The 25,181-nt window shown below is 44.7% G+C and overlaps 1 protein-coding gene across 1 annotated transcript in view; it reads right to left on the reverse strand.

Annotated features, from left to right (window-relative positions):
• LOC138301517 (myosin light chain kinase, smooth muscle-like) overlaps window positions 1-25,181 on the reverse strand; it is a 326,421-nt gene that overhangs the window by 3,553 nt on the left and 297,687 nt on the right. The window contains exons 17-24 of the mRNA XM_069242031.1: window positions 22,478-22,574; window positions 21,787-21,990; window positions 20,368-20,585; window positions 17,756-17,879; window positions 16,357-16,509; window positions 12,770-12,890; window positions 7,193-7,289; window positions 3,205-3,345 (exon numbers count right to left, since the gene is read on the reverse strand). Of these exons, the coding sequence (XP_069098132.1) occupies window positions 3,205-3,345; window positions 7,193-7,289; window positions 12,770-12,890; window positions 16,357-16,509; window positions 17,756-17,879; window positions 20,368-20,585; window positions 21,787-21,990; window positions 22,478-22,574 (1,155 nt within the window). The remainder of the gene's footprint in view (window positions 1-3,204; window positions 3,346-7,192; window positions 7,290-12,769; window positions 12,891-16,356; window positions 16,510-17,755; window positions 17,880-20,367; window positions 20,586-21,786; window positions 21,991-22,477; window positions 22,575-25,181) is intronic.

Here is a 25,181-nt window from a genome sequence, read left to right on the forward strand (position 1 = left end):
CTTTAATTTTGGGGAGATAAGGAAATCAAGTGAGTAAAACCCTCTGCCCTGTTGGTGGACAGGCATTGTCTCAAGGGTGCCTTTCTGAAGGAGTGCTTAGACCTCTTCCTCTAGCAGGTGTTGTGTTTGCTGCTGAGAAGATGCCTGTGCGGGGGAGTGGGAGGGAATGTAGGGTTGTGGTAAGATTAAGTCTATGCAATAGCCTTGCTGAACTACACCCAACACCACTTGTCTAATGTGATTTCTTGCCAGTGGGAGAAGAGATCAGAAGCCATCTCCTGACAGGCATTATGTGATCAGTTGGGCAGATTGGGTGGGGAAGAGTCACGGTTTAAAGGTGGACACCACTTTGCTAGAGCCACCCTTGCACCTTGCCCTGTTATTGCTGTTTCTGTACACCCCTCTGAAGTAGACCTGTGAAGACTGCTGTTGGTACACCTACTACTGTCTCTGCTAAGGTGTGTCTGGGGAGATGGTCTTGCTGCCTGCCTGATACTGATGCCTATGAAAGAAACCCACTAGGAGTGGACGTTTGAAGGGCCCCCACAGCCTTGGCGATGTCTGTGTGCTTCTTCAGTTTCTCAAGCATCTAGTTAACCGGCTGGCCCGAAGAGGTGCTCACCATCGAACGGCATGTTGAGCAGATGCTGCTGTGCTTCTGGTTTAAAACCATCTCATCAGGATGAGAGTGTTAATTCCATGGGCCACAGTGTCAGTGGTATCCAGGGGACAGCAAATGGTGGTGTTGAAAATGCTTTTTCCATCTGTCATTAATTCTTCTCCCCTCTGCCTATATTTCTCAGGGAGTTACTTGAGGAAGTCTTGCACCTTATTTCAGTGCGCTGTATCGTTCCAGAAAAGCAGGCCAACCTGCATCGCATAGCCACCTGCACCGATAACTTGAACTGCTGTATCTATCTTTTTGCTCTCTTTATCTGGAAGGGCAGCATCTCCTGTGGCCTGGACAATTACATGTAGTGCAGGCCAACATGGAAATGGGACAGGGGTCGTTGGGACAGGGCTTATATTTCTAGTCAACTTGGGCTGTAACTACTTTTGCCATCACAGGCTCTTTGTCGGCGTCTCTGATGGTCTTAAGCATACTCTTAAGCATTGGGAGGAATTGCATTCTGTGCTGCAGCTTAAATAGCATCTCTATCAGGAAGTCATCATCTTCCTGGAAGGCACGCATATACACTTTGAGGTAAGTGGTTGCCTGCTGAATGACATTGTAGTAGGATGTAGTGTCATAAATAGGCCCTAGGTCATTAGGTGTGTTGCCTGCCTGAGGATGGAAATAAGCACTTCTGGTGAGCATCAAGCGCCTCCCTCTGCCACTGGATGATGGGTTGCTCTGACTCGGAGTTGGCCATAGAGAGTGTTTTCGGTGTTGAGGGCATTTTCTGAGCTGATAGTTTGACATCAATGTTGGTTTTGATGCTGAAACAGGCTTTGTTGCCCCGCGATGAAGAACCTGTGAGCTTTGCAGGTTTACGTAGCATCTTCAGGCTCGCAGGACACACTGGTTCAGTGCATGATGGGAGGAGCATGGTCAGCTCTGAAGGACTGGGTGACTTCTGATCATATTCCAAGGGCAGTGGTGGCCCAGGTGGCTCCTCTTTGATACCAGGCTCAATGCCGGACCCCCCCTCGGGCACCTGGGTCTCGCTCCGCTTCCTTGTTGGACTCAGAGGAAAAGGCCACCTCCAGACTGAGAGACTATCCAAAATGCTGGCTGCTTCTTTTGCCTTGGCGCTGTGTTCCTTGAAGATGTCGGGGTGTCATCCAGCTCCTGCCTCAGCATTCTCCAATAGGCCAACCTCTGCTCAAGTCAGTATCTAAGGGTCTTCTTAGACTGGAAGGTGAGGCAGGTCTTGCACATAGTGTTGTCATGGTCGGGGGGAGCAGAGATTGCAGACCTGGTGGTGGTCGGTCCACAGAAATTTGGAGTGACACTGGTGGCAGTATTGGAAGGGCATCCTTTCCATCACATTCTTGGCTATGAATTCCTCGAGGCAAGGGGCACAAAGCTCCTAAGTGGGCCTGAGGCCCTGAAGATGAGGAGTCGTAAAAGGTTGGTGTCCACTGCATGTCGCAATGAAGAAAAGAAAACAAACAATCACAGAATGGAGTTTCTTCCTGTGTTCCTGGGGTCAAAAAGCAACCAAATGAGCCCGAAGGAAAGTGCTACAAGTGCCAATCACAGAGCCCCGTCGGTACAGATCCAATCCCAAATTGCCCCAAAAAATAATTTAATTTGGAATCATACCCAAGCACATTGCCAGCTAAGAGAGGAGTGACTACACCTTGTGACTCGAGAGACTTTTTTGAAGGAAAACAACTTGTAAGTGTCGGAGCCCAACACTAGATGGCAGGAGCATGCAGAGCATGTGTATCGACAGCATCACGTTCTATGAACATGTGTTCACAAACGCAAACATTTGAAATGGCAGAGGCATCAAAGGGGATACAGAGGCGGAGAGGAGGAGGAGTTTAGCATACCTTCTCCTATAAATGACTACTTAAAGCCACATAAGTTTGTAAGTCTATGAGCCAGTAATAATGAAGGACCAGACTGCCCCAATTTTCACTGGGAGGGACCTAACACAGCATGCTACGTACAGACCATTGTCAAGAATCGCAATAATAAAAAAATAATAAAAAAATAAAAAATACACAAAGCGCAGCCATATTAGCACATGCACTGGCGAGTGTGCAGCAAACGAACACAGAAAGCACTTCACCCTTCACTCCAGGCGTCTCTGCTGGAATTCCTGCTCCCTTGACGTGCCCAACCCGATTTGTAAGGTAACAAACATCTCCCACACTCAAAGGCTGGTGTGTAGCTTGCCCCTATGAAGATACAACACCTGCTCAGAGATACCCCGACTAGCATTCAAAGGAGGCCGCGTACACCCGGAGCAGCGCTTGAAGGTGTAGTTTGAGATGGTCCCTGAACACCCTCTATAGGCGGCTCCAGATGTTCTTGTAAATCAGCAATATGGTGGCAAAGAGTTTCTCGTTTGCATGGCACCACACCCAATCCCAATGAAGGAAAGTTCTCTTTAGAATACACACTCATAGTACAAGGCAAACAACCCTCCATGACCACCTCGGACAATAACCAGTGTTTTTCTTGCTCTCTCCCAGGTGGCAACACATGGTAACTCGTACTCTGCTTGAGCTTCTGAAAGGGCGCCTTACCTTCAATGTGGCACTGCAGACAGGCACTGCTGCCCTCCACCTCTGCCTGGTCCTTCAGGGGTTTCGAGAAGCTGGGGGGCCGCTGGATCTGCTGGTGAAGTAAGCTGAAGACTTCACTGTCTTGGGGGCTCAAGCCGAAATCTGCGTTGCAGAAGAAGAAGCAGTGAATGTGGAGGAGATCGAAGCGACGCATGGAGATACAAAGAGGGAAGAGGGATGAACAAAGGAAAGGTGGGTCACAGTTTTGCAGGAGGAGGGCTTATGATGGGTCTATGTGCACCTAATGTATTGCAATCTGCACAGAAATAGAAGGTTACAAAGGACAGCTGGGCACATGCAGCCTCCTCGCTTTTCTGTCTTCACTGTGGGCCGCACTAAGTCCCCAGGCCTTGTCTTTGAGACAAAGTGAGGTCGCCCATTTGCTCACACTGCCACCAGTAAGATTTTTCTGGGGAACTTGTTTCGTTTGAATTCAATTGAATTAATTTGTGAGGCTCACTAAAAGCTCTTTACAGAATTAAAGAAAGGATGATAGAATAAACTACTGTTGCTTCAGTAAACCTGAGAATGTATTCATTCTAAATGAATTAATGCAGAGGTGGGTATTTAACCATGAGGGTAAACCCATTCAGCTGTGTTATAAGGAGACCTGTGTGAAATGTCAATTACAGTGGCATCATTTCCTGCATCTTGTTTTACATTTTTTTATGCAAACCGTTTTATGAAATTACATCATTACTCTACATGACATGATGTTGGATGCGTAAAATTTCTATTGTGGGAGCACCAGATCAACGCAAAACACACAGGATGCATTCGGGTCCTTTTCTCAGCACATGAGGTTTTTTTTGGCCCTTGTTTTTTTTTTAATTTAGCAAAATGAAGTATGCATTTTGCACTAAAATGTAACTCAAAATGCTAGATTTGGGTTGCGCATAATTTTGTATTATTTAGTTGTAATAACTAGAGGCAAACAATTATAACCAGATGTGTGAAATGGCTAAGGCACACTTTATTGCATTGTGCAAAAAACATTTCCGAGTATTAATAAAAAAACAATAATGCAAGAAAAATATGCTGATGTAAGTTTTGCTGTAGGAAAAAAAGTGATTTTTATTTTGCTGGGATGGATGGTATACCTGCTGAATTTTACATTATTTAAGGCTTCCCGGCTTGCGAACACACTTCATGTGATGTATAAAGAAGCGCTGACTAGGGGCCGTCTGCCAGACACTACTAGAGAGACCACCATTATAGTCCTCTCAAAACCGGGGCTTGACGCACTGGATGCACTATCATATCGGCCATGCTCGCTTCTACTCACGGAATACAAAATACTGAGGAAGATTATAGTAAACAGATTGCTCCCGTTTTTACCAGATCTGATACATCTGGATCAAAACGGCTTTTTACTAGGCCGTAACACACATACTAACATCCGCCGACTACTACATATCATGGATCAAGTTATCCGGCAACGAGGAGACCCTTCAGTGGTCTCCCTGGATAGAGAAAAAGCCTTCAACACGTTGCTGTGGCCTTACTTGTTTGAGGTTGTCATCGCCATGGGGCTTGGAAGTCTCCTGAGATGGATATACCTGCTCTATCCTGAAACCCTGGCACGGGTTCGTACTGCCCAGATGTCCTCGGATGGATGACAGCTACTCAGAGGTACCCGACAAGGCTGCCCACTGGCTTCCGTTTATTTTAGATCTGGAACCCCTGGCATGTGTGATACGGGTCTGATGAGGGGATCGAAGTGCGGAACAGTTACCACATGGCAGCATGGTGGGGGGATGATGCGTTGCTCTTCTCGCGGGAGTCAGAATGCACACTACCCCATTTAGAACTACTGCTCAGTGAATTCGGAGAAATATCAGGACTTAAAGTGAACTGGAGTAAATCTTGTCTTTATCCCCTTAAAACTAAACACCCAAATGAATGCCCATCATAACTGACCACCTCCCTCAAGTGGGAACTACATACTTTCAAATACTTGGGCATACAGTTATATCATTCGGATGGCAACCTCCATGAAGGAAATTTAAACGAATGTGTAGCCACAACAAGTCAAGCCCTAACGTCAGAAGCCTCCACATTCATGTTGACACATGGAACACAATGCAAAGCGGTGACCTGCTTCCAGAGTGCTGTGGCTCCAGCATACTATGCTGGAATTACAAACTTGAAACACACACGGGAACAGAAAATAGAAACGGAACTCACTAATAAACAATAGGACCGCATGTTAGAGTATGCAATAACGGTCCGCAGGAACGCCCGGTTTTAATATAAGCAACTTAATTACATACACTGACATCTGTCTCTGGCCAGACGAGCCTAAATATATTTGGGAATACCATTGACGTGCTCTGAATGCCAAACAGATATGACTGACTTCTTTCACATGGTATGGAATTGCCCCCACAGACAAACTTACTGGGCAACCATTTTAGACATACTAACTGACCTAACTGACCTAACTGACCTGCTGTTACCAGTAACGATAGCAGTGTGCCTACAGGGACGATTTCCCAGACCAATGAAAGCCAAACCAATGTCCACATTTCTGAACCTGCCTTGCTACTGGGGAAACGTGGCGTAGCAATGCACTGGAAGGCACTCACACCTCCCCTGGTGGCCCATGTGTACAGGACTTGATCAAATGGGACACTGCAGAGATTGCAGTTCAGTTGCGTATACATCCAAAAATGGGGAGGGTAATATCACTGACTGAATGGGACACCTTACTCATGACACTCCAAGCCAAATCTGCCGAGAGGCTGCCCTGAGGAGACAATGCCTGAAACCAACTAATTACGACATAGGACTGAGACACATTGTACATGACACGAAACAGACCTAGGGAGATCTCCAAGGAAAACACCACTCACCCCAACTTAGATGCATGGATACAGAGAATTATTTAACACTCATGGAAGTTGTTCTCTTATTTTGATTTAAAGAATCTCACCCAATGGACTTTTTTTGATAGGCACAAATCAGAATCAGCATTTGGAGTTTTATTTTGTCGAAACAGGGCAAGATAGATTTTTTGCAGGAGAAATTCAACAGAGGTGTAACTAGACAAATTCGATGTATAATTTTGCGATTTCTTAACGTGCATTGTCAATTTCACCCAATAAAGCTTATGCTCATCCATAATTTAAACTATGTAAAGAGCGCTAGAGAAAGTAGGGAATAGGCAAAATATGCTCTTCATGATATTTATAGATGAAAGACCAAGGGTAATCAAGTTCAGTTTTCTGCTTATTTCAGTAATTCAAGCCAGTTTCCAATGGTGCTCGATAGCCATGCAAACCTACGATATGGTCATTGTTTCGAACACTGTGAATGAGGCACGCCTACGTACAGCATCAAAGGCCCATGAGGGCCACGGGGTGCTTTGTCTTGTGTGACAGGGAGAGAATAATATTTTGATGTGACGCCCAGTGGAATCTGGAAATTATGTCTGCATTTGAGGCCTTGGCAGGTAATAGATAGAAGAGGAATAGGAATTTGTAGTGAAATAAGTATGGGACTTTGTAGAGTGCAAGACCTTGAGATGGGGGGAAGGGGGCGGTAGAAGGAGTTGCTGAACTGCACTTTGGCTTGGTATGTTTATTTGAAGATGTTTTGTCCTGTATGTATAGCCAACAAACAGTTGCAATCGGGAATCGCAGGGACAACCAGGAACCAAATGGACATTCAGAAATCTCAGAATCTTATAGGCAATCAGAAATCCCAGAATTAACCCGGAATCACAAGTGAAAATCTCAGAATCTGGTGAATAACCAAGAATCAGAGAAGTTTATTACCACCTGTGAACACAAGCTGTCCAGTGGTGATATACGCTGGAAATGAAGCATGTACTCCTCCCAGCAAGTCCTTGGCTATAGAACGGAGACCAATTCTTTTAATGTTTAGTGCGTGGGGTGGGTCTACTCTTTTACATGATGCACACAACAGGGAGTCTGAGGGGAATTACCATCTCGATGCGGAGAATCAGGGGAGGTAACTTTATTGTCTTGCTTGTTGGACAACAGAGACATCCTTTTCAGGGCTAGGACAGCTTTGCCAGTCTTCTACAAAGATAGGAAAAAAAAAGAGATGTTATTGAATGGCTTTTCTCAAGACAATCACAGGAAGCAGTAGATAGGAAAGAGAGGGCCCAGTAGCTGAGGCAGCGTCTGTAGACAGACAACTAGATGGCGCCTTGTTTTGTCTTTTCCTGAAGGACATTCTTTTTAATACTTAATCCGGTGTTGCTTATCACATGTGGGCAAAACGGAAGAAGCATCCATAGGGCCACGCATTAGGTTTTGGCCCCAGGCCTCATGCTATCTTCTGACAAGCCTGGGTGTAGGGATTTATGAAATTAGTTTAGGACAGTGGAGGGGATAAGCAGTGAGGTTAGCAGGATTTCATACTACAGTGTAAAGGTTCTGCGAATCACAGATGGAGGCAGGGAATAGCATGCTTCCTAATACTGGCCCTGAAAATGCACCATTATCTACATTAGATGGGCAGTCACAGGGTGGCTCAGCCTCAAAGGTGTTTGATTGAGGGCACAGTCCTGTCAACCGAGCAGAGAGGGGAAGGAGGAGTTGGTAGATAGCTCTGCAACACTACATGCCACTTCAGAATTTGCCGGGGTGCAGATGAGAACTTCTCGCGCTGTGCTCTAACAGGAGTTGAGCAAGTTCCAATATCCCTGCCTCCTTCTTCAGATGGGAGATGGTCAGGCCTCTCTCTGTCCTATGGCTTGCCCCTTTTATCTGCTGCATGCTACTTGTGACCTGGAACAAGGCCTCTGCAGGGCACAAAAGATGGAGAGCTGACTCCAGCACTCTTTTGTTGGAGCCCCAGGAAGGGTTTGCAGTACCTGGTTTGGGGGGCTTACAGCTTGCTCTTCACCCAACGCCCTGCTGCTGCCCAGTTTTTAGGTCTGTGATCCCATCTGCGGGAAATAAGGAGCTGGTAGGGGCCCAGGCTTAGAGCACAGTATGGCTCTCTTTGATAATAAGGTGACATACTCTTGGTGAATCTGGCGTATTGCACCATTCCTGACAAGATGGTGATCTATTTGGAAAATGACGGGGATAAAATGTCCATAATGGACATTAGTTCATGCAAGTACTTGATTGAAAATGATAGAATGATATTTAGGGACTAAATGTGTGTATTTATAAAAAAAAAGCTGCTGTTTGGCAATAAATATGGTACTTTGCAGGCAATGACAAGATAAAGATTTGAGGAATTGAGTGTATGCACCAAAAAAGAAATGTCAGCCAAAATGACAATTGATGGTTACTATGCCATAGTGTCATAATATACGACTGAGAATCTTCTTGAAAAGCTGTGGATAGAAATATAAAAGGTGTTAGGTAGAAATCGCTAGAGATGCTCTACATTAAAAAAAAACAATAGAAGGCCATGTCAAATTGCATTCCCAGATTATTTGAACTGCTTATTACTGGAGGAGGCCTCGGCATTAACCCTAAAACAGTCTTTAAAAATAGGTTCTAAAAATATATCAAATTGAAGACTTCATCATGAGCAACTGCAAATCCTTGCCGGTAAAATCTTACCCCAGTCTGACTTTCACCTGTTCTTCTTTTTTATCCATAGACTATCTCCAGCATCTGAACCTGATTCTTTAAGTACGCTTTTTTTTGCAAGCGGTGAGCAGGATTCTATTAAACCACCCCTTTTACAAGAAAATGCCATTTTTAGGTGAAGCCTAGACAGCGCTTGAGCTGTCAGGATGATCTGTTGTATGTACTTTGTGGGCTTTGACCTACGTCTTACTTTAATTCAGACACGTCTACATTAGGTAACCTTTTCCTTGCTGACATGTGATCCAATGACTGAATTGCTGGACTTTGATGTTTTTGTCAGGCTGGTTCTCTGGGCATCATGGATTAGGATACAACTGGGCAACCCAATACCAGCTACAAAGGAACCACTGTGCACCGAGCAATGGTCAAATATCTCTTATGTTTAATTTGTGACTTTCAAGGTGGAGCAAAATAAAATTGTGATTTTTCCCTTGGAGAATGATGTGAGACAGAACTTCAGATACATGCAGTAGACAAACTCCGCAATGACTATTGTTAATTAAGTGTTTTAAGTAGAAAAGAGGCAAGACTTGCTAATAATGTTAGTGTGCTAATAATGTTCAATCTAATCGTGCAGCTGCAATGATACATTTCAGTTTGGAGAAAGGTAAAGGAAACAGTGAACACTCCATGTGCATTATATGAGATAGCAGCAGCGTCACCTAGGGTATACCGGTTAACCACGATCAGGGCTTAGAGTTCAGCCTGGGTTTGACACAGATTTTCCTCGACCACATCTAACCGATGTGATCCCTAACAGAGCATGATCATGTAAGACCCATACTTCTGTGCTTGAAATATGGACGTTCACAGCATGTCAGCTGGCCTACCTCCTACTCCTTCAGGTCTCAGTAACAGCAAGTATGTTTCTGATTCCTTAAGTATGTTTCTTGCACAGTGCTGGTACCTCAAAGTAAAAATGCGAACTTTTAAACCGGACACATAGGCAAGGTTTTTTGCAGAAATAATGGCAGTTGTGAATTGACAAACTAACTCCCCCCATGTAAAGTTGCAGCAAACATTTGGGTCATCCAACCAGCATCTTTCCTTTCACACTTCAGAGCAAGGAGGGGATCCAAGTCAAAACTGACTACAACAGTTTCTGTCTGGTAGAACCAGGAGGCTTTCTTTCAACTACAGGCCAGGGTGGCGGTGGGAATAAAATGACCTCTTCCCAAGTTATACATCAGCTGCTACCAACTGTTGGTCTATCATGAGCCAGTGATTCAGAGGAAGTCCCACATGTGAAAAGGATTAGCACTGTGGGTAGACCTTTAATGTCAAGGAGAAACAAAACCTCTACTGGTGGAGCAACCCCAAAAGTAATGTAGAGAACCTACCATGGACCAATGTCACGGGTCACGTTTGTATAAACACCTTCCTTTCTACCACAATGATGAAGTAAGGAGGACGCATGTTGCTACTGCACCAGGGACTCACTGCTAAATGCTGTTAAGTACGTGGTCAACAAGAGGTTTAAAAAAAACTGAAGGCGTTGTCCACTTTCCTGCGGCAGCACCAACGCATGTCAGATTATGTTGTGGCCAAACATGAATACTTCACCCATATATAGGCAGCTTTTCAGGCACCATAATCCGTCCTCACACTCAACTTGCTTGTTTCATTTTCAGACTTTGTGCATTATGGTCAACAAACATGAAAACACAAGGGGTTGTGTGGTGTGAGACACCAGAAAATCATTGTTATAGAAGTGTCCGACATATGTTCCGTGTCCTAAATATCGTCTAGAACAGTGGTTCTCAACCTGTGGTCTGGGGGACCCCTGGGGGTCCAAGCATCCTACTCAGGGGGTCTATGACTGGTTAGAAAATTAAATAAATTAAATAATATTAACATATATGGTCCTCATCTTTCAGTAATGCCTGGGGTGGGGAGTGTCCCCGGATTCCAATAATGATTCAGTGGGGGTCACCGGGTTCCACTAATGAAAAAGTGTGGGTCCACAGAAGTCAAAATGTTGGGAACCACTGGTCTAGAAAAATATTGTGTTACTGGAGTTAACAGAAAATATAAACCTAGTGGGGCTATATTTTTGTATTCAATATATGTCAAAGTTTCTGAATAAGACATTCTGACTAACAGCTGTGTGTAAGTTTAATAAAAGAGAAAGTGCATCATTGCCATTTGATGCAGTAAGGGTAAAGATGTACATCAGATTGTACATACACAGCTGCTGTGTTGGTATATTCCCAACATTACTAGCAGCATTTTACTCCTGCACACCCACATATCAAGCTGACATCCAGTCACAGGACAATTTAGAAGGCCTGGTTGGTGCACCCAATTCACAATATTATGGGCCTAAAAAGGTCTTCTGGTTTTGCTGCTCCTTACAACCGCAGGAAGGAAAGGCATGGGTGTATCTGTGCGTCATTAAAGCTTATTGGGAAACACTCACAAAGAGGCCCCCTACTGTATTTGTAAACAGAGGAGAATGACCCTCCCATGGCACCTAAGGATTACGAAATGGACTTCTAAATGGAAGGTTACAAGTGCAAGGCAACACACAAACATTCACCATCTAGTGTTGTAGGCCGACTAGAAACTTGGGAGTAAATGTTAAGCCTAGAGTGCCCTTCTGTTCGGGGCTCATGGGACAGCTGTGCAGTCTGCATGAAACACGGGCAGAAAAGAGTATCGCTGTGGGAAACAATTGGCTGCACACTGTAATCCCACACGCATCTGTGTGGATGGCAAGTACACCCCAGTGCTAATCCTGATACAAAACCAGACTTGCAAACACACCACCAGTGTTAAACCCAAGCTCGCAAGGCCAGGACTGATCAGCTCAACAGCGCTAGGAAGATTGTGGAATCACAGTTGATTTTCTGACAATTATGGAAACCTAGGAATCTTAACATACCCGCTGCTTTATACTATGAAAATAAATTAGAATATATTTTTGCACATAAGACTGAAATCTAAATAAAAACGGCTCAGAATCGGTCTTATACAATTAGTGCCTGTATTCAGATGTTACTTTGGCCAGACACGCTCGCTCACTTGACAGTGAGAATGGATGTACTACACTTCAGCGACAGATACCACCCAGACTGCATTTCCTCTGCACTTTGATAATGTATGTATCGTATTCCCCCATCCCAACCAATCCCTGGAGAAAAACGGAACCTAGAAACCAGCACACCTTCCGACTTGCAAGGAATTATTCTGTCTCTTTACTAATTAACACACAGAAGCCACGCGGCTTCAGACACATGATACTAAAACTCACAGCGCGACATCTGTGGCACGAGGACATTGGTGCTGGACGCACATGGCGGAGACAGTCCTGGTAGCCGTCCAGTCGTCACAGGGCTTACTGAGGGGCACTAGAGGCTCGGTCTAGGACACAAGCTGGTGTGCAGGGGTGGGAGTGTTAGGAACGAGCGCTGAGATAAAAATAACAGCCTGCACGAGAGATGGGTTAAAGAGGGGGAGGTGCAGTTGTGCTTAAAAGTTGAGCGGGTTAAAGAGAAGGGAGGGTCATGCCAAAAAGTAAAAAAAGTACCTGCAGAAGCCTGTGGGCAGTGTAAGCACTCTGGCCACCTGATGGAGTACTTGGGCCAAGCTCCATGGACGAAGACAAGACTGGAAGCCTAGGAAGAAGACAGAGCCCAGGAGGAGCTGCTGACCAAGAGTAAGACTGGAATGGAGAGTGACGGGGGAGCCAACCAACAGTAAGTATAGGTAAGTAATGGGCGGGCTCTAAGCCACTCTTAAGATTTTTTTTTTAATTCACAAAAAACTTCACGCACAGCGCAAGCGAAACCTAATAAAAAGCAGCATTTGTCCTTTTCAATTAGAGCGCCACAGCACTGTACCACTGGGCCACCGGTAATAAACTAGATTATTGCACTGGAGTAAGACCCTGGTTTCCAACTACATGAGGAATCCGAGTAATGGCCTCACAACCCTCAACTTACCTGCCACTTCTGCCGAGCCAAGAACTTCTTGATCTTCTCCTTAGATAGAGTTTTCGTGTTTCCCTGATCAGTCTCCTGCAACCAGGGGTGATGCAAAGCCTGGTCAGCAGTCAGACGAGACCTGCAGAAAAGAATAAATCATGGTTTATGGCAATGGTTTATATTTTCAATATGGTTGGGACCTTGTGTACTACAAAACAACACCCTATGTTGGGATAAGGCTACAAATTAGCTGACATCCTGGGGGAACTGGAAATTCCCATGCACTCAAAGCCTGTAATCTTGAATGAACTTCTACTGTTTCCAGGTCCTTCAATCATATCCTTTTCAGTGCTCAATCTTTGATGGCTCAGCTTTGTCAACTATTTGTCATACTTTTTTTTTCTTTTTGAAAGAGTTGTAAAGATAGCTGAGAATTCTTCACCTGGTCCATGGCTCCCATTTTCTTTCAAATACTGCATCCATTACAGCTCCGTGCATACTAAAATCATAGATTAAATCATTGGCGATGCCTCCTACCCTAACCCCCTGGAAAAACATGGCTGGGAATTTAAGAATTTAATGAGTAAAGGGCCATTTTGTTGAATCGTAGGTGTTCTTGAACTGTTTAGAGTACATAGAAGAACTCCCATGTAGCATTTGTCACCTTTTCCAAATATGCTATAAAATCAGAGTCTACTAAAATCATGCACTGGAATATGGATTATAATTCAAGAGATACAAATTTCTCACTGTTGGACCTGCCTCTTTTTGCATGGTCATCCCCAAACATTTTGCCTCCTATTTTTTTCTGACCTGTTTTTGTTGACTTTAAGACTCTGGGCACTTTACCACTGCTAACCAGTGCTAAAGTGCATATGTTCTCTGTCTAATATTTGATTTACTGGTAAATCCCTAGTAAAATTCACCAGACGTGCCCAGGGCCTGTAAATCAATTGCTACTAGTGGGCATGGAGCACTGACGGTACCACCCACATGGGCAGCCCTGTAAACATGTCTCAGACCTGCCACTGTAGTGTCTGTAGTTTTGCACTGCCAGTTCCACCTGGCAAGTGTACCCACTTGCCAGGCCCAAACCTTCCCTTTTACTACATGGACGTCACCCCAAAGGTAGGCCTAAGGCAGCCCCATGGGCAGGATGCAGTGCATAGAAAAGGTAGGACATGTATTGGCGTGTTTTACATGTCCTGATAGTAAAATACAGCTAAATTTGTTTTTCACTACTGTAAGGCCTATCTCTCCCATAGGGTAACATGGGGGTTGCCTTGATGTATCCTTTAAGAGCAGTTTCCCATTGGGACCAGAGAGAGATTGGGAGTTTGGGGTCTCTGAACTCAATTTAAAAATACTCTTTTGATAAAGTTGTTTTTTTTAATTGTGAGTTTGAAAATGCCACTTTTAGAAAGAGGGCATTTTCCTGCTTAACTGTTCTGTGGCTCTGCTTGGCTGCTGAATCCACGTCTGGGTCAGACTGACAGTTGGGATGTTTTGTGAATTTACTCTAGACAGTAACACAAAGGGAGCTAAGGTGTGTCCTGCATATCCTGATGGATGTTCCTGGGCTAGAGTGGAGGGAGGAGCTGACACTTGCACCTGAATAGGGCTGTGCCGGTCTTCACCAAAAGCAGTCTCTAACCCCCTAGAGCGTGTCTGGGGTCAGGACAGGGAAAGGCAGGGTCTTGAGCACTACAAAGACTTTCCTTTGATGTTTGCCTATTTCAAAGGCAGAAAAGAGTATAAGTATTAGACTGCTGACCCCACAACTTTAGAACACTTCTGGATCAAGGGGGAACTTCTGCCAAGGAGAAGTGCCGAAGAGCTGTGAGGAGGAGTACTGCCTCTTTGCTGTGTGTGCTTTGCTGGGTTGGCCTGCAGTTGCTGCTTCTGCCTTAGAGGACAAAGACTGGACTTTGCTGTGTATCTTGCTTGTGAAGTTCTTCCAAGGACTTGGACTGAGCTTGCCTCCTGTTAAGAAGTCTCAGGGACATCAAAGACTTCATCTGCCAGCACCTGGGCTCTCTTGCTGAGACCCCCTGACTTGCCAAGTGGTGCCACATCCAGTCCCTGGAGAGCCTGAAATTAAGGCATCACCAGCTCAGCGTGAATTAATTGTTGCCATGTATCTGGATTTTCCACACATCGTCCCTGGATGTCAAATCTTCAACATCACTTCACGGACATGAAGCTGCTTGTCCGTAAATCGACCCATCCCTTCCTGCGAGGAAAGAATCAACGCATTGCTTACCCGACGGAGAAAGAATTGACGCATGGCCTCACTTGCGAATAAGGAATCAACGCATTGCTTGCTTTTCCGAAGCACACTTGCCTCTGTAGCATTTTTTTTTTACGCATACCAGGTACTTTGTGCTAAAACAACGCACCCATTGATTCCTATGGATTAGGATTCTTTTCACTTTACTTGTGTACGTTGGGTGTTTGTCGTTTTGGTCTTGTTTGATTTAGATTAATATTGGTTATTTTCCTAAACTGGTGTGGAGTCCTTTTGCAGTGTTTTCACTGTGTTACTGTGTGTGTTTGTACAAATACTTTACAAACTGCCCGACTGCTTGTGACAAGTGACTAAGGGGGTAAGCAGAGGGTTATCAGAGCTGTGTTTCTCCCTTACCCTGAATAGAGCGAGGGTACCTACTTGGATAAGGTGTAAACTGACTGCCAACTAGAGACCCCATTTCTAACACTCACTCCGTCTAGAGAGTTTGCTGCATTAAAGCAGAGAAACGCATCGTAAATGTTGGGAGATGCTTGTTCTTCCTTGGGTGACTAAAATCTTGCCATTTTTATTACAGAGCATTTATAGATGTTCACCAAGGTAGTTCAGTACTGCTCCAAGTATGCTAGACCTAAGTGCCACTGTGCCCGAGCAGGTAAAATGTAGCCTTTGATTTGAAATGCCCTGTGGTTAAATTAACGAAGTTGGACAACAGGAAACTGAAGCATTTCAACACATCACAAACCTCATCAGATAAACTTTATTAAGGTTAACAGACACAAACCTTTAAAAAATGTAGAAACATTAGAATAACAAATTTGCTACATATCTGGGGACAAAATGCATTGCCTGGTATAGACTGTCATTAGGGTGCTGATAAGGAATGAATTCCTCTTCACAGCCTAAAGACGAGTGATGTTCCCACTTGATGACAGACTTGGTGAAGAACACACACAAACACTCGATTGTTTAGTTAGAGAAGACAATCTATTGTTGCGCAGAGAGCGCAGACAAATGAACGACTGCTTCCCAGAGGCGGCAGGCAAATGACTGACTGGTTAGCAGAGAAGCAGACAAATGACTGATTGTTGCATGGAGAAGATATGTTAAGGGCTGATGGTCCAAAAGATATGGCAGGCAAATGACTGACTGCTGCTGGGAGAAGGCAAACTAATACCAGATTGTGGTACTTATGAGGTATATAAATACCTGAATTATTTACAGAGAAGGCAGGCACAACTAAATACTCTACATCGAGGGCAGGCGAATTATTAATGCTGCCTGGAGAAGGCAGACAAGTAGCTGATTGTTGGGCTGAGAAGGCAGACTGAGTCGGTTGTATATACCGGTGGCCTACCTCATGCTCTTCTTCAGGAGATTGCTGATGAAATCCTTAGATCGGTCAGAGATTTCCTCAAAGGTCTCCTCGTCGAACTCCCACTGGGCTGCAGTGATGTTGCGCAGCGTCTCCATGTCATTGTTCCCCTGGAATGGAGAGTCCCCGCTTAGCCTGAAATGGGCAAGAGGGAGGCGGCAAAAAATGGACACAGGAGTTAACTCAACAATAAATTCATTCACTCAACTGTTTTAGTAGGTGACAAAATGTATTTCCTTGCAGACCAGTGCCTGTGAAAGGCTGGGGAACCAGGGGTAGAGTTGTTTCTCAAATGTGACCAACTATGTCCCGCACTATCACCCTTTTAGAGACACCAGACTGCCAGAAATCTCCCAGCTATATGTAGGCCAGTCTGTCTCTGCACACAACTTTCACACTTTGGTCAAATCAGCAAAACACATTGACAAATCTCATGCCATGTGACCCACTAGATGCCAAATCATCCCATTTATTTAAAACAAATGACATTACACATTGGCGATTAAACTTGCAGAACAGTTTGGAGATGCCACTTTGGGTAAGGAAGAGAAGGATAGCTTGGCACTGTTTATTACAGCAAGACACTATTCCAAAAGTCATAAAGATCCTCATGAGACACTGACTGAACTCACTAGGCATGCAATTATTATAGAAAAGGGGCAAGAAGTGGAAACAAAGGTAAAATAACTTGGCGGGGTAGTAAGGGTGTTGTAAACTAGTGTGAAAAAGCTTCTGGTCCTAAATTTAACTCCCAGTGAGCAGACCTGGTTAGACTGATGGAAAAATAAGTATTATTGAGGTTGGTAAAAGAACACAGGATAGACTGCAATATATTTATTTCCTAAGTGGAACATTTTCAGAGGTGGAGGAAACATTGTTAGGGGAGAAAGAACGTGCTATAGTCCAGCATCAAAGAATGCAAGCATGAACGCTGCACAGTTAGTTTGGGTTTCTGTTGGGGCTGCTTTTCTGTAAAATACAGAATGGGTTGAGATGATAATCTTCAATCAGGCCAACTCAGACCAGCATGTCACAGGGAGCAGACTCTAGGGGTATAGAGAGCACTAGGATTGGGGACTGATGTATGGCTGAAGAGTATATTTGTGACAAAGGCCAATTACAGATAGGCAGTAAATGTTATGCTTAAGAATTAAGAGTAGGCTTACGGTTCTGCAGCCCTTCTCATAAAAGTAAAGATAGAACATCAATTTCCAAAATGGAGAGGAGGAGATATAGCTAATAATTATCCTCAAATTTCGGTAGTGATCATCTGTACATCAATTCTTGCACAGCCAGAACTTTCCATGCTTATTCTAGTCCAGCTCTGGAATTTAAGCTAACGTTTCAGATCTAGTGTGGTGCATGCCCACAGGCCACTTACAGGATGAAGCAGATGACACCGATGCTCCACATGTCAGTTGTGAAGCCAATGGGCTCAAAGGCAATCACTTCTGGGGCTATGAACTCTGGGGTGCCCTGCATCACCTTCACCTGTGTTCCATGGCCTGTGGAGTGAAGAGAAGAACCCATACATCAGCGCCCAGGAGCAGTTAAACATATATATTATTACACAATTATACTTCAAATTCCTTACATTTCACTGCAAGGCATGTCTTCTCTGGTACTGTTCTACTGGGCCAATTTAATAGTAATTTTTCTGTTTAATCGTCCCAGTAAGCTGGGGTTCTCGGTCTCTTTGCAGTACCAGATCCCTGTATTGCTCATTCCCCTTCCAAATCTAAACCAGAGATGTTTCTGCACTTAAAAGTCCACATGGAATCTTTTGGACGTCTGAGGGCAGAGCCTTAGATGCTTGTTACCTGTGTGCTCAATTTAAAAAAGCTATGAATGTCAGTAACACATATGGAACCAGACTAGCGGTAGCAACAGCTGCTTCTCAGTCAGAGGCCAGTCAGCCAACCAAAAGCTCCCTGGAAAACAACCAGTAAGTACTGTCAAACAACCTGGGCCTCTTTATCGAACAGGGAAAGTTTAAGGCCTTTAGAAGGGCAAAAGAGAAACATTAGAATGTGACCCATAAATGAAAACTATCACACCATTAAGGATAAAGTGGATGAATAATGGCAACTGCCAAAAACAAAAAGAGCCTTTTTACGAGCAGTACATTTCCCGCTTGTATGATCCCAAAGAATTGTACTGATGTGCAGACATCATATCAATGAGAACATCATAGCCTTGACCACAGTGCAATGGCAACTTGAGGTACCTGTCTACTTTGAGCTTGTGTACTTTGCCACCCAATTATTGCCTTTACTTCCTAAACATTCACATAACCTCCTTTAATTCTCTAAAGTGCCTAAAAATGATTTAATTTGTTAAAGAAACTACAAAGGTTGTCCCACTCTTTACAAGCCATGCCTCATGCATGCAACTATGCGAGTTTCCCATTTACACAACTCACCCCATAAGGTCAGAAAGAAGGGTAAACCTCAGCGTTAAGCTGAAAACATTTGCAAATTCCAAACCAGGGAGTAAAATTTGTATGTAGATAAGAGGCAGAGTGCAGAGAATAGGATTCCTTTGTAGGAAAACAGCTGTACAGAGTGAAATGAGGTTGCAAAATAGTCCTTGCCAGGCAGGAGAGCAACCATTGTCCGATTTTGGTGATGGTGCAGGAGCTGCTGGGAGCCAAGGCTGAGAGAAAATCTAGGGAATTGGCTTTCAGGCCAGTGAGTTAGCTGATGATTAACACCATAGCCCTTCACAAAAAGGTAAAGATCTTTCTGACCCCCATTTGAAACTTTAGTGCTTATAGTAAACAAACACACCTTAAAATAATAATTCAAAATTAATTATAATGTGTTGGCTCCAGCAGCGGCGGCTGCAAATATCAAGAGGGGTGCTGGGTGGGGGGGATGGGGTAAATGAATAATAGAAAAAAAAATAAAAAAAATTAAAAAAAACACTTACCGTTCCCGCCGCCGCCTCACTCCTTTGCTCTTCTGGTGTCCCAGCATTCACTGGGACACCAGCACAGCCTACCAAACAATCCTGCCGCTGCTCTCATACTATACCTAGTATGAAAGCAGCACCAGGATTGGCCTGAGTGGCTTGATCTGCCGGTCAGACAGTGCACTGGGGTCTGTTTAGTTTCTCCAACCCGGCTGTGCAACGCAGCCGGGTTGGAGAAACCTAAGTGCGCATGTGTGTTTGGCCGGTCTAAGATGGCCGGCCAAACACACATGCACATTTAGTGCACTCCACTCCTCTCATTTCTCCCTCCTATGGCCCGGCCCCGCCCCTCCCTCCCTTCACATGCCGGCTGAGCCAGCAGCAGAAAAATAAAACAATATTGAAATATTGTTTTTTTTTCCCCGCTGCTGACTCTTAGCCAGTGGGGTAATGCTCTACCGCCATTGCCGAGGAGCCGCCCCTCGTTAGCTCTGCACATATGCTGTAGGCCTCACTGTGATAAATCTCAAAGAACTGTCTAGGTCAGGTTCTTTCCCCTGCTTTTTAGTTTCTGCATTACTTGTATGTGGGCATAGCTTATTTCTGTTGTGGAAATCAAACCTAGTACTACTAGTAGCAGTATGTGTTTACAGATCTATTAAAGCATGCCCACATTTCAATGAATGAAGCACAGCTATACCCTCCCACACTGAGGTAACAGAACGTTTTGAGATTTCCCAAGTCCTTCAAGCCTCTTAGTAAACTGCAAAAACACCCCAATTGACAGGTGTCCCTGAAAGACTGAGCATAGCCAGTTAGAGTCTCTCACCTATAAGGCCTTTGTTAACTCTTTTCCTGCCTCCCAGTGCTCCAAAAGGCATGGTCCTATTGGGAATATCGCCAAACGGTCCCAACAAATGAGTGTGCTTTCAGCTAGGCGTGCAGTAAGCTAGAGAGAGAACATACGCAGGTACCTTGCAGAGAGCGAATGAACATAGGAGGGCAAACAAAGGAGGGGTGGGCAGAGTAAGATATGTGCATAAGAGGGACTAAATAAGGGAGAAGAGGAAGTAAACTCACCAAGCATGCGGGCCAGCCCAAAGTCGATGATTTTGATATAGTTGCCAGTGCGGTTCACACAGACTATGTTCTCAGGTTTCAGGTCCAAATGAACAATGCTTTGGCTATGCATGTACTGCACACCTTCCAGGATCTGGCGCATGTACTGCACACATGTAGGCTCTGTGTGCTCAAAAGCATCATCAACGATACGCTCAAACAGCTCTCCGCCTGCAATGCTGTGAGCAAATGGGAAAAGAAAAAAATTGGGCGAGTTAGGATAAACGATAAGACAGCATTTCAACTCTCACCTTTAAGGAACCTTGGGTGGCAGGCAGGGGTCCTTAAGACAGATGATGGGAAACAACAAGCATTACTGACCAGCTCCGAGGTCAAAAATGATGTGCCAGCACATTGGCAAATATCCCTCAATGTAAAGAGGGTGATTAGCAGCTGCTCAGTGAGCCACCTCGAATTCAGGATTTGTTAGTGATAAAGGGCCTGCTTTTTATTCTTGTGAAAAACGTCAACCATAATGCTTAAAAAAATAACGTTTTTTGGAGGACAGCAGAATTAAGTTAAAATGTTAAAAAGAGCATGGTTTTGGTGCCGGCAGTGCTTAATTTGGAAATAAAAATGTGCCGGTGCTCAGAGCTTTCCTCTGAAACACGCGGCTGTTGCAACTAAATGTGCGTGCACTGAATATTGAGGCAACATAATCCTAAAGCAATCTCGGGCCTCTTTAATCCATTTACGGCCACTCCCTGCCCCTTCAGCTCACTAGTGCTGCTTTCTCCTTTCTCCCTTTGTGATGCTTTTATGCTTTTCTTTTTTCCGTCTTTCCATATGTCTTTTTCTCGCAGTAAATGCTTGAGACAGAAAAATAAGGGCGGGCCTCAAAAATAAGTGCTGGTGCTCTGCACCGGAAGCCACCAGCACAAATTAAGCACTGGGTGCCGGTTTTGTGAAGAAAAAGCATTATGTCTGCAAAATCGAGGTCAGTCAAGACAGTCCAAAATGTACGGCAAGCTAAGTATGCTATGGCCTCTGTGATATACTTAAGGCATCAGAGGTCAAAGGGTTATAAAATGCATTAAAATGTATAAAATGAGATGAGTTAAATGTTATGACATGAGTAAAATTGTATGGGATCCATGCAATATGAGCTATGAATCAGTAACCGTGTTCGGCCTTAGAAAGGAAGGCCAATAACATCAACTACAGTCTCAGGATATGGAGTCTAGATGAAACCTAATCATGGGGCAGGGTTGAGCTCGAAACAAAATCTGCCCTTGCAAAAATATTCAAACTTACCCCACACCACATTGCTAGAGACTGTGACTAAGGGGCCTTGGGGCATTGGTGGGTCATGCTATCCCACACTGCTCAATGTTGCTATGTTATAGACATTCTGAGGGCATCAGTGGATGAAGCACTCACTATTCCAGCACCATCACCATCTCGGTCCGCGTCTGGTACGCAGCCACGCATTGGGCCAGCTTGGGGTGATGCAGCTTATTCATGAGCTCCACCTCCATGCGAGCGCTCTCTTTCTCCTTGGCCAACCTCGTCTTGTAGAACTTCCCTGCTAGGATCTTGCCAGTCGCCTTCTCCTGAAGACGGTAAACCTGCCCAAACTTCCCACTACAAAATGAGGACATGAAGAGGAAAGATGAAGACACATAGGTAACCGTGATAACAGACAGACACCAAAAAGAAGTGCGGGAAAGAGAAAGACAGTGAGTTGACAACACTATAGATGAGGATAGGCTGAGAAGACTGACGGGAAAAGATGAGTGAGAGAAACGGAGAAGGGCAATGAAGTGTAAGAGGAGTAGAAGATGGAGAGAGGATGTTAGAAAATAAGGATGGGGGGTGAAAGAGACTAGACAATGAGCAGTTCAGTGGAAGGGCAAATGATAGACAGAAGCAAGGTGCCATGCGGAAAATGAGATAAACAACATGTGAGTGTCAGTGAAATGCAAGAGGAGTCACATCAGACTTTGTCCAATATCTGACTAACTCTACCCTAGTCATAGCAATGGCAACACAACCAATTTTTATATTAACCAGTCGGCCTCTGCATCCACCAATCCAAAGGATATGTGCTCTTATTCAGTGCTGGGCTTACACTCCTAGTTTCTCCAACTGGATGTAAAGGTCCGACACCTTCTCAGTGGTGTTGATGACAACTTGCTGATACTCAAAGGTCTCGGTGCTGATTGCATCTGGAGAGGAAGAAACAAATAAGTGTTTGCTTTAGAACAGCTGTTCAGTTAGTCGGACAAGTCCTTCAGCCATTCAGACAAACCCTCAGTCCCATTAACACAAGCCCTCAGGCCAGTCAAGACAAGTTGTTAAGCTAAGCCTACAGATAGATCAAGTTATGCCAGCAGACACGTCAATGGTAAGTACCCTGGCATATCAAGGATACGCCCACAGACAAGTCAAGGTATGCTCTCAGACACATCTAGGTACGTCTTAAAACCAATCAAGGTATGCCCCCAGTCATTAAAAAAAAAAAAAAAAAGAAAAAAAAACTTCAGACATGTCAAGTGAGGTTTTTAAACACCTCAGGCCAAGCCCTCTGACCAGTAAAGGCAAGCCCTCCAACCGGTAAGAGCAAGCCCTCCAACCGACCAGTAAGAGCAAGCCCTCCAACCGACCAGTAAGAGCAAGCCCTCCAACCGACCAGTAAGAGCAAGCCCTTCAACCGGCCAGTAAGGGAACGCCCTCCAACCGGCCAGTAAGGGAAGGCCCTCCAACCGGCCAGTAAGGGAAGGCCCTCCAACCGGCCAGTAAGGGAAGGCCCTCCAACCGGCCAGTAAGGGAAGGCCCTCCGACCAGTTGAGGCACGCCCTCCGACCAGTTGAGGCACGCCCTCCGACCAGTTGAGGCACGCCCTCCGACCAGTTGAGGCACGCCCTCCAACCAGTGGAGGCACGCCCTCCAACCAGTGGAGGCACGCCCTCCAACCAGTGGAGGCACGCCCTCCAACCAGTTGAGGAAAAATTCAGCCTTGTCACAGAAAACTATCAGACTCGTCATGAAATGTCCTCAGACTAGTCAAAGAAAGCCCTTGGGTCAGTCAAGGAAGATCCTTTATATCCTCGAAGACAAGCAAGCAATCACAACAATGCAAGCCCTCAGACATATTGAGGCACAACTTGCAACCTATCAATAGTAGCCCTCAGACCCTTCAAGGCAAGTCCCACAAACCCATTGAGGCAAATCCCACCGACCTATCAAGGCAAGTCCCACAAACCCATTGAGGCAAATCCCACCGACCTATCAAGGCAAGTCCCACAGGCCCATAAAAGCAAGTCCTTCAGGCCCATCAAGGACTGTGCCTCAGCCCCATCAAGGACTGTGCCTCAGCCCCATCAAGGCAAGGGCCTCAGCCCCATCAAGGCAAGGCTTGTGCCTCGGACCCATCAAGGCAAGGCTTGTGCCTCGGACCCATCAAGGCAAGGCTTGTGCCTCGGACCCATCAAGGCAAGGCTTGTGCCTCGGACCCATCAAGGCAAGGGCCTCAGACCCAGGCATTTCAGGCGACTCATACTTCCCACATTAACACTCACATTCATCAGAATAGCCTGCAGACTATCATAGAAGCACTCAGATCTAATAAAACAATGCCTAAAAGGTCCAAAACAGATTATACTGAATCAGTCAAAATCCCTTCACTCATTAGAATGTCCGTTTTAATTAAACCTACACAACATCCAGAGAACACTTGAATATATCAATGAAGCTATGAACCCCTTTGAGAAGTACTGACGAGTATGTGTTCAACTTTGTAAAAGTAGCAGAGGGGTGGGGGTTAGTAGTGCATTTTTTTTGTTGATAGGTTATTGGTTCACTATACAATCACAACTTGTTTCCTTACTGGCGACGTGCAAACTTGCACAGCATTCAGAAAGGAAGTCAGTACAGGACAAAAACATGGAGCCAAGGTAAGGGATGGTGAACTTGCATGCACGACTCTCACAGAATAAATACAAGAGGCAAAATTGAAACTTAACATAGCCAAATGACAAAGGTTAAAAAATGTAGCCTTCAGTGCCACAACAGAAGAACAGGTTAAATAAAAGCTGCCTCACTTTGCCTCCTGAATGGCGACCCTAACATAAGGTCCTAATCTTGGCTTCAGCAGTTCTATGCCACAATCTCCCAAACTCATCACTAAAGTTAAGCAAGAATCTGAGCAGTCTCAAAGGCTTCATTAACCAATATACTGGAACAGCAACCATACTGCCATCCAACAAAGGAGCTGTAAAAGCTTGGAATGTTGTTTTCCTCACGGACCAGGACATGTTACTACATGTCATTAGGCTGCTGTATGATAAACCAGCCTAGTACGCAAACACCTATTAGTCATCAACCAAATCTCAATGGCCACCTCTCAAATGGCCAGATACCCAGAAAATGAATCAGGAGAACAGCATTAAAGAGCATTTCCTTCCTGTGCCCTGCAGAAAGTGTTTAAATGGCAGAAATGTAGCAGTCTCCTTAAAATGTCATTTTACTGTAAAATCAATACCATGTAGTGTTGCCTGAAATTGTTCTGGGACTCAATGTATATTGGATTAACTATTACCTGAAAATCAACTACACTGTAACATATTTGTATTTCAGTTTATATGTTTGGGTTACTTACAAAATGCAAAAAACTTTTATGATGATAATGAAACTAACTTAATTCAGCTGATAAGTAATACTACTGTTGCCAAAGTTAATACATCATGCACAAGTTAAAAGTGGGTGACGTTCAACCTTTGTCGATAAAAATTTCCCACCTTAACCCAAGTAGAAACTCAGCTTCATGAGACCTC

This window comes from Pleurodeles waltl, chromosome 6, assembly GCF_031143425.1.
Source record: "Pleurodeles waltl isolate 20211129_DDA chromosome 6, aPleWal1.hap1.20221129, whole genome shotgun sequence".
NCBI classification, from domain to species: Eukaryota; Metazoa; Chordata; class Amphibia; order Caudata; family Salamandridae; genus Pleurodeles; species Pleurodeles waltl.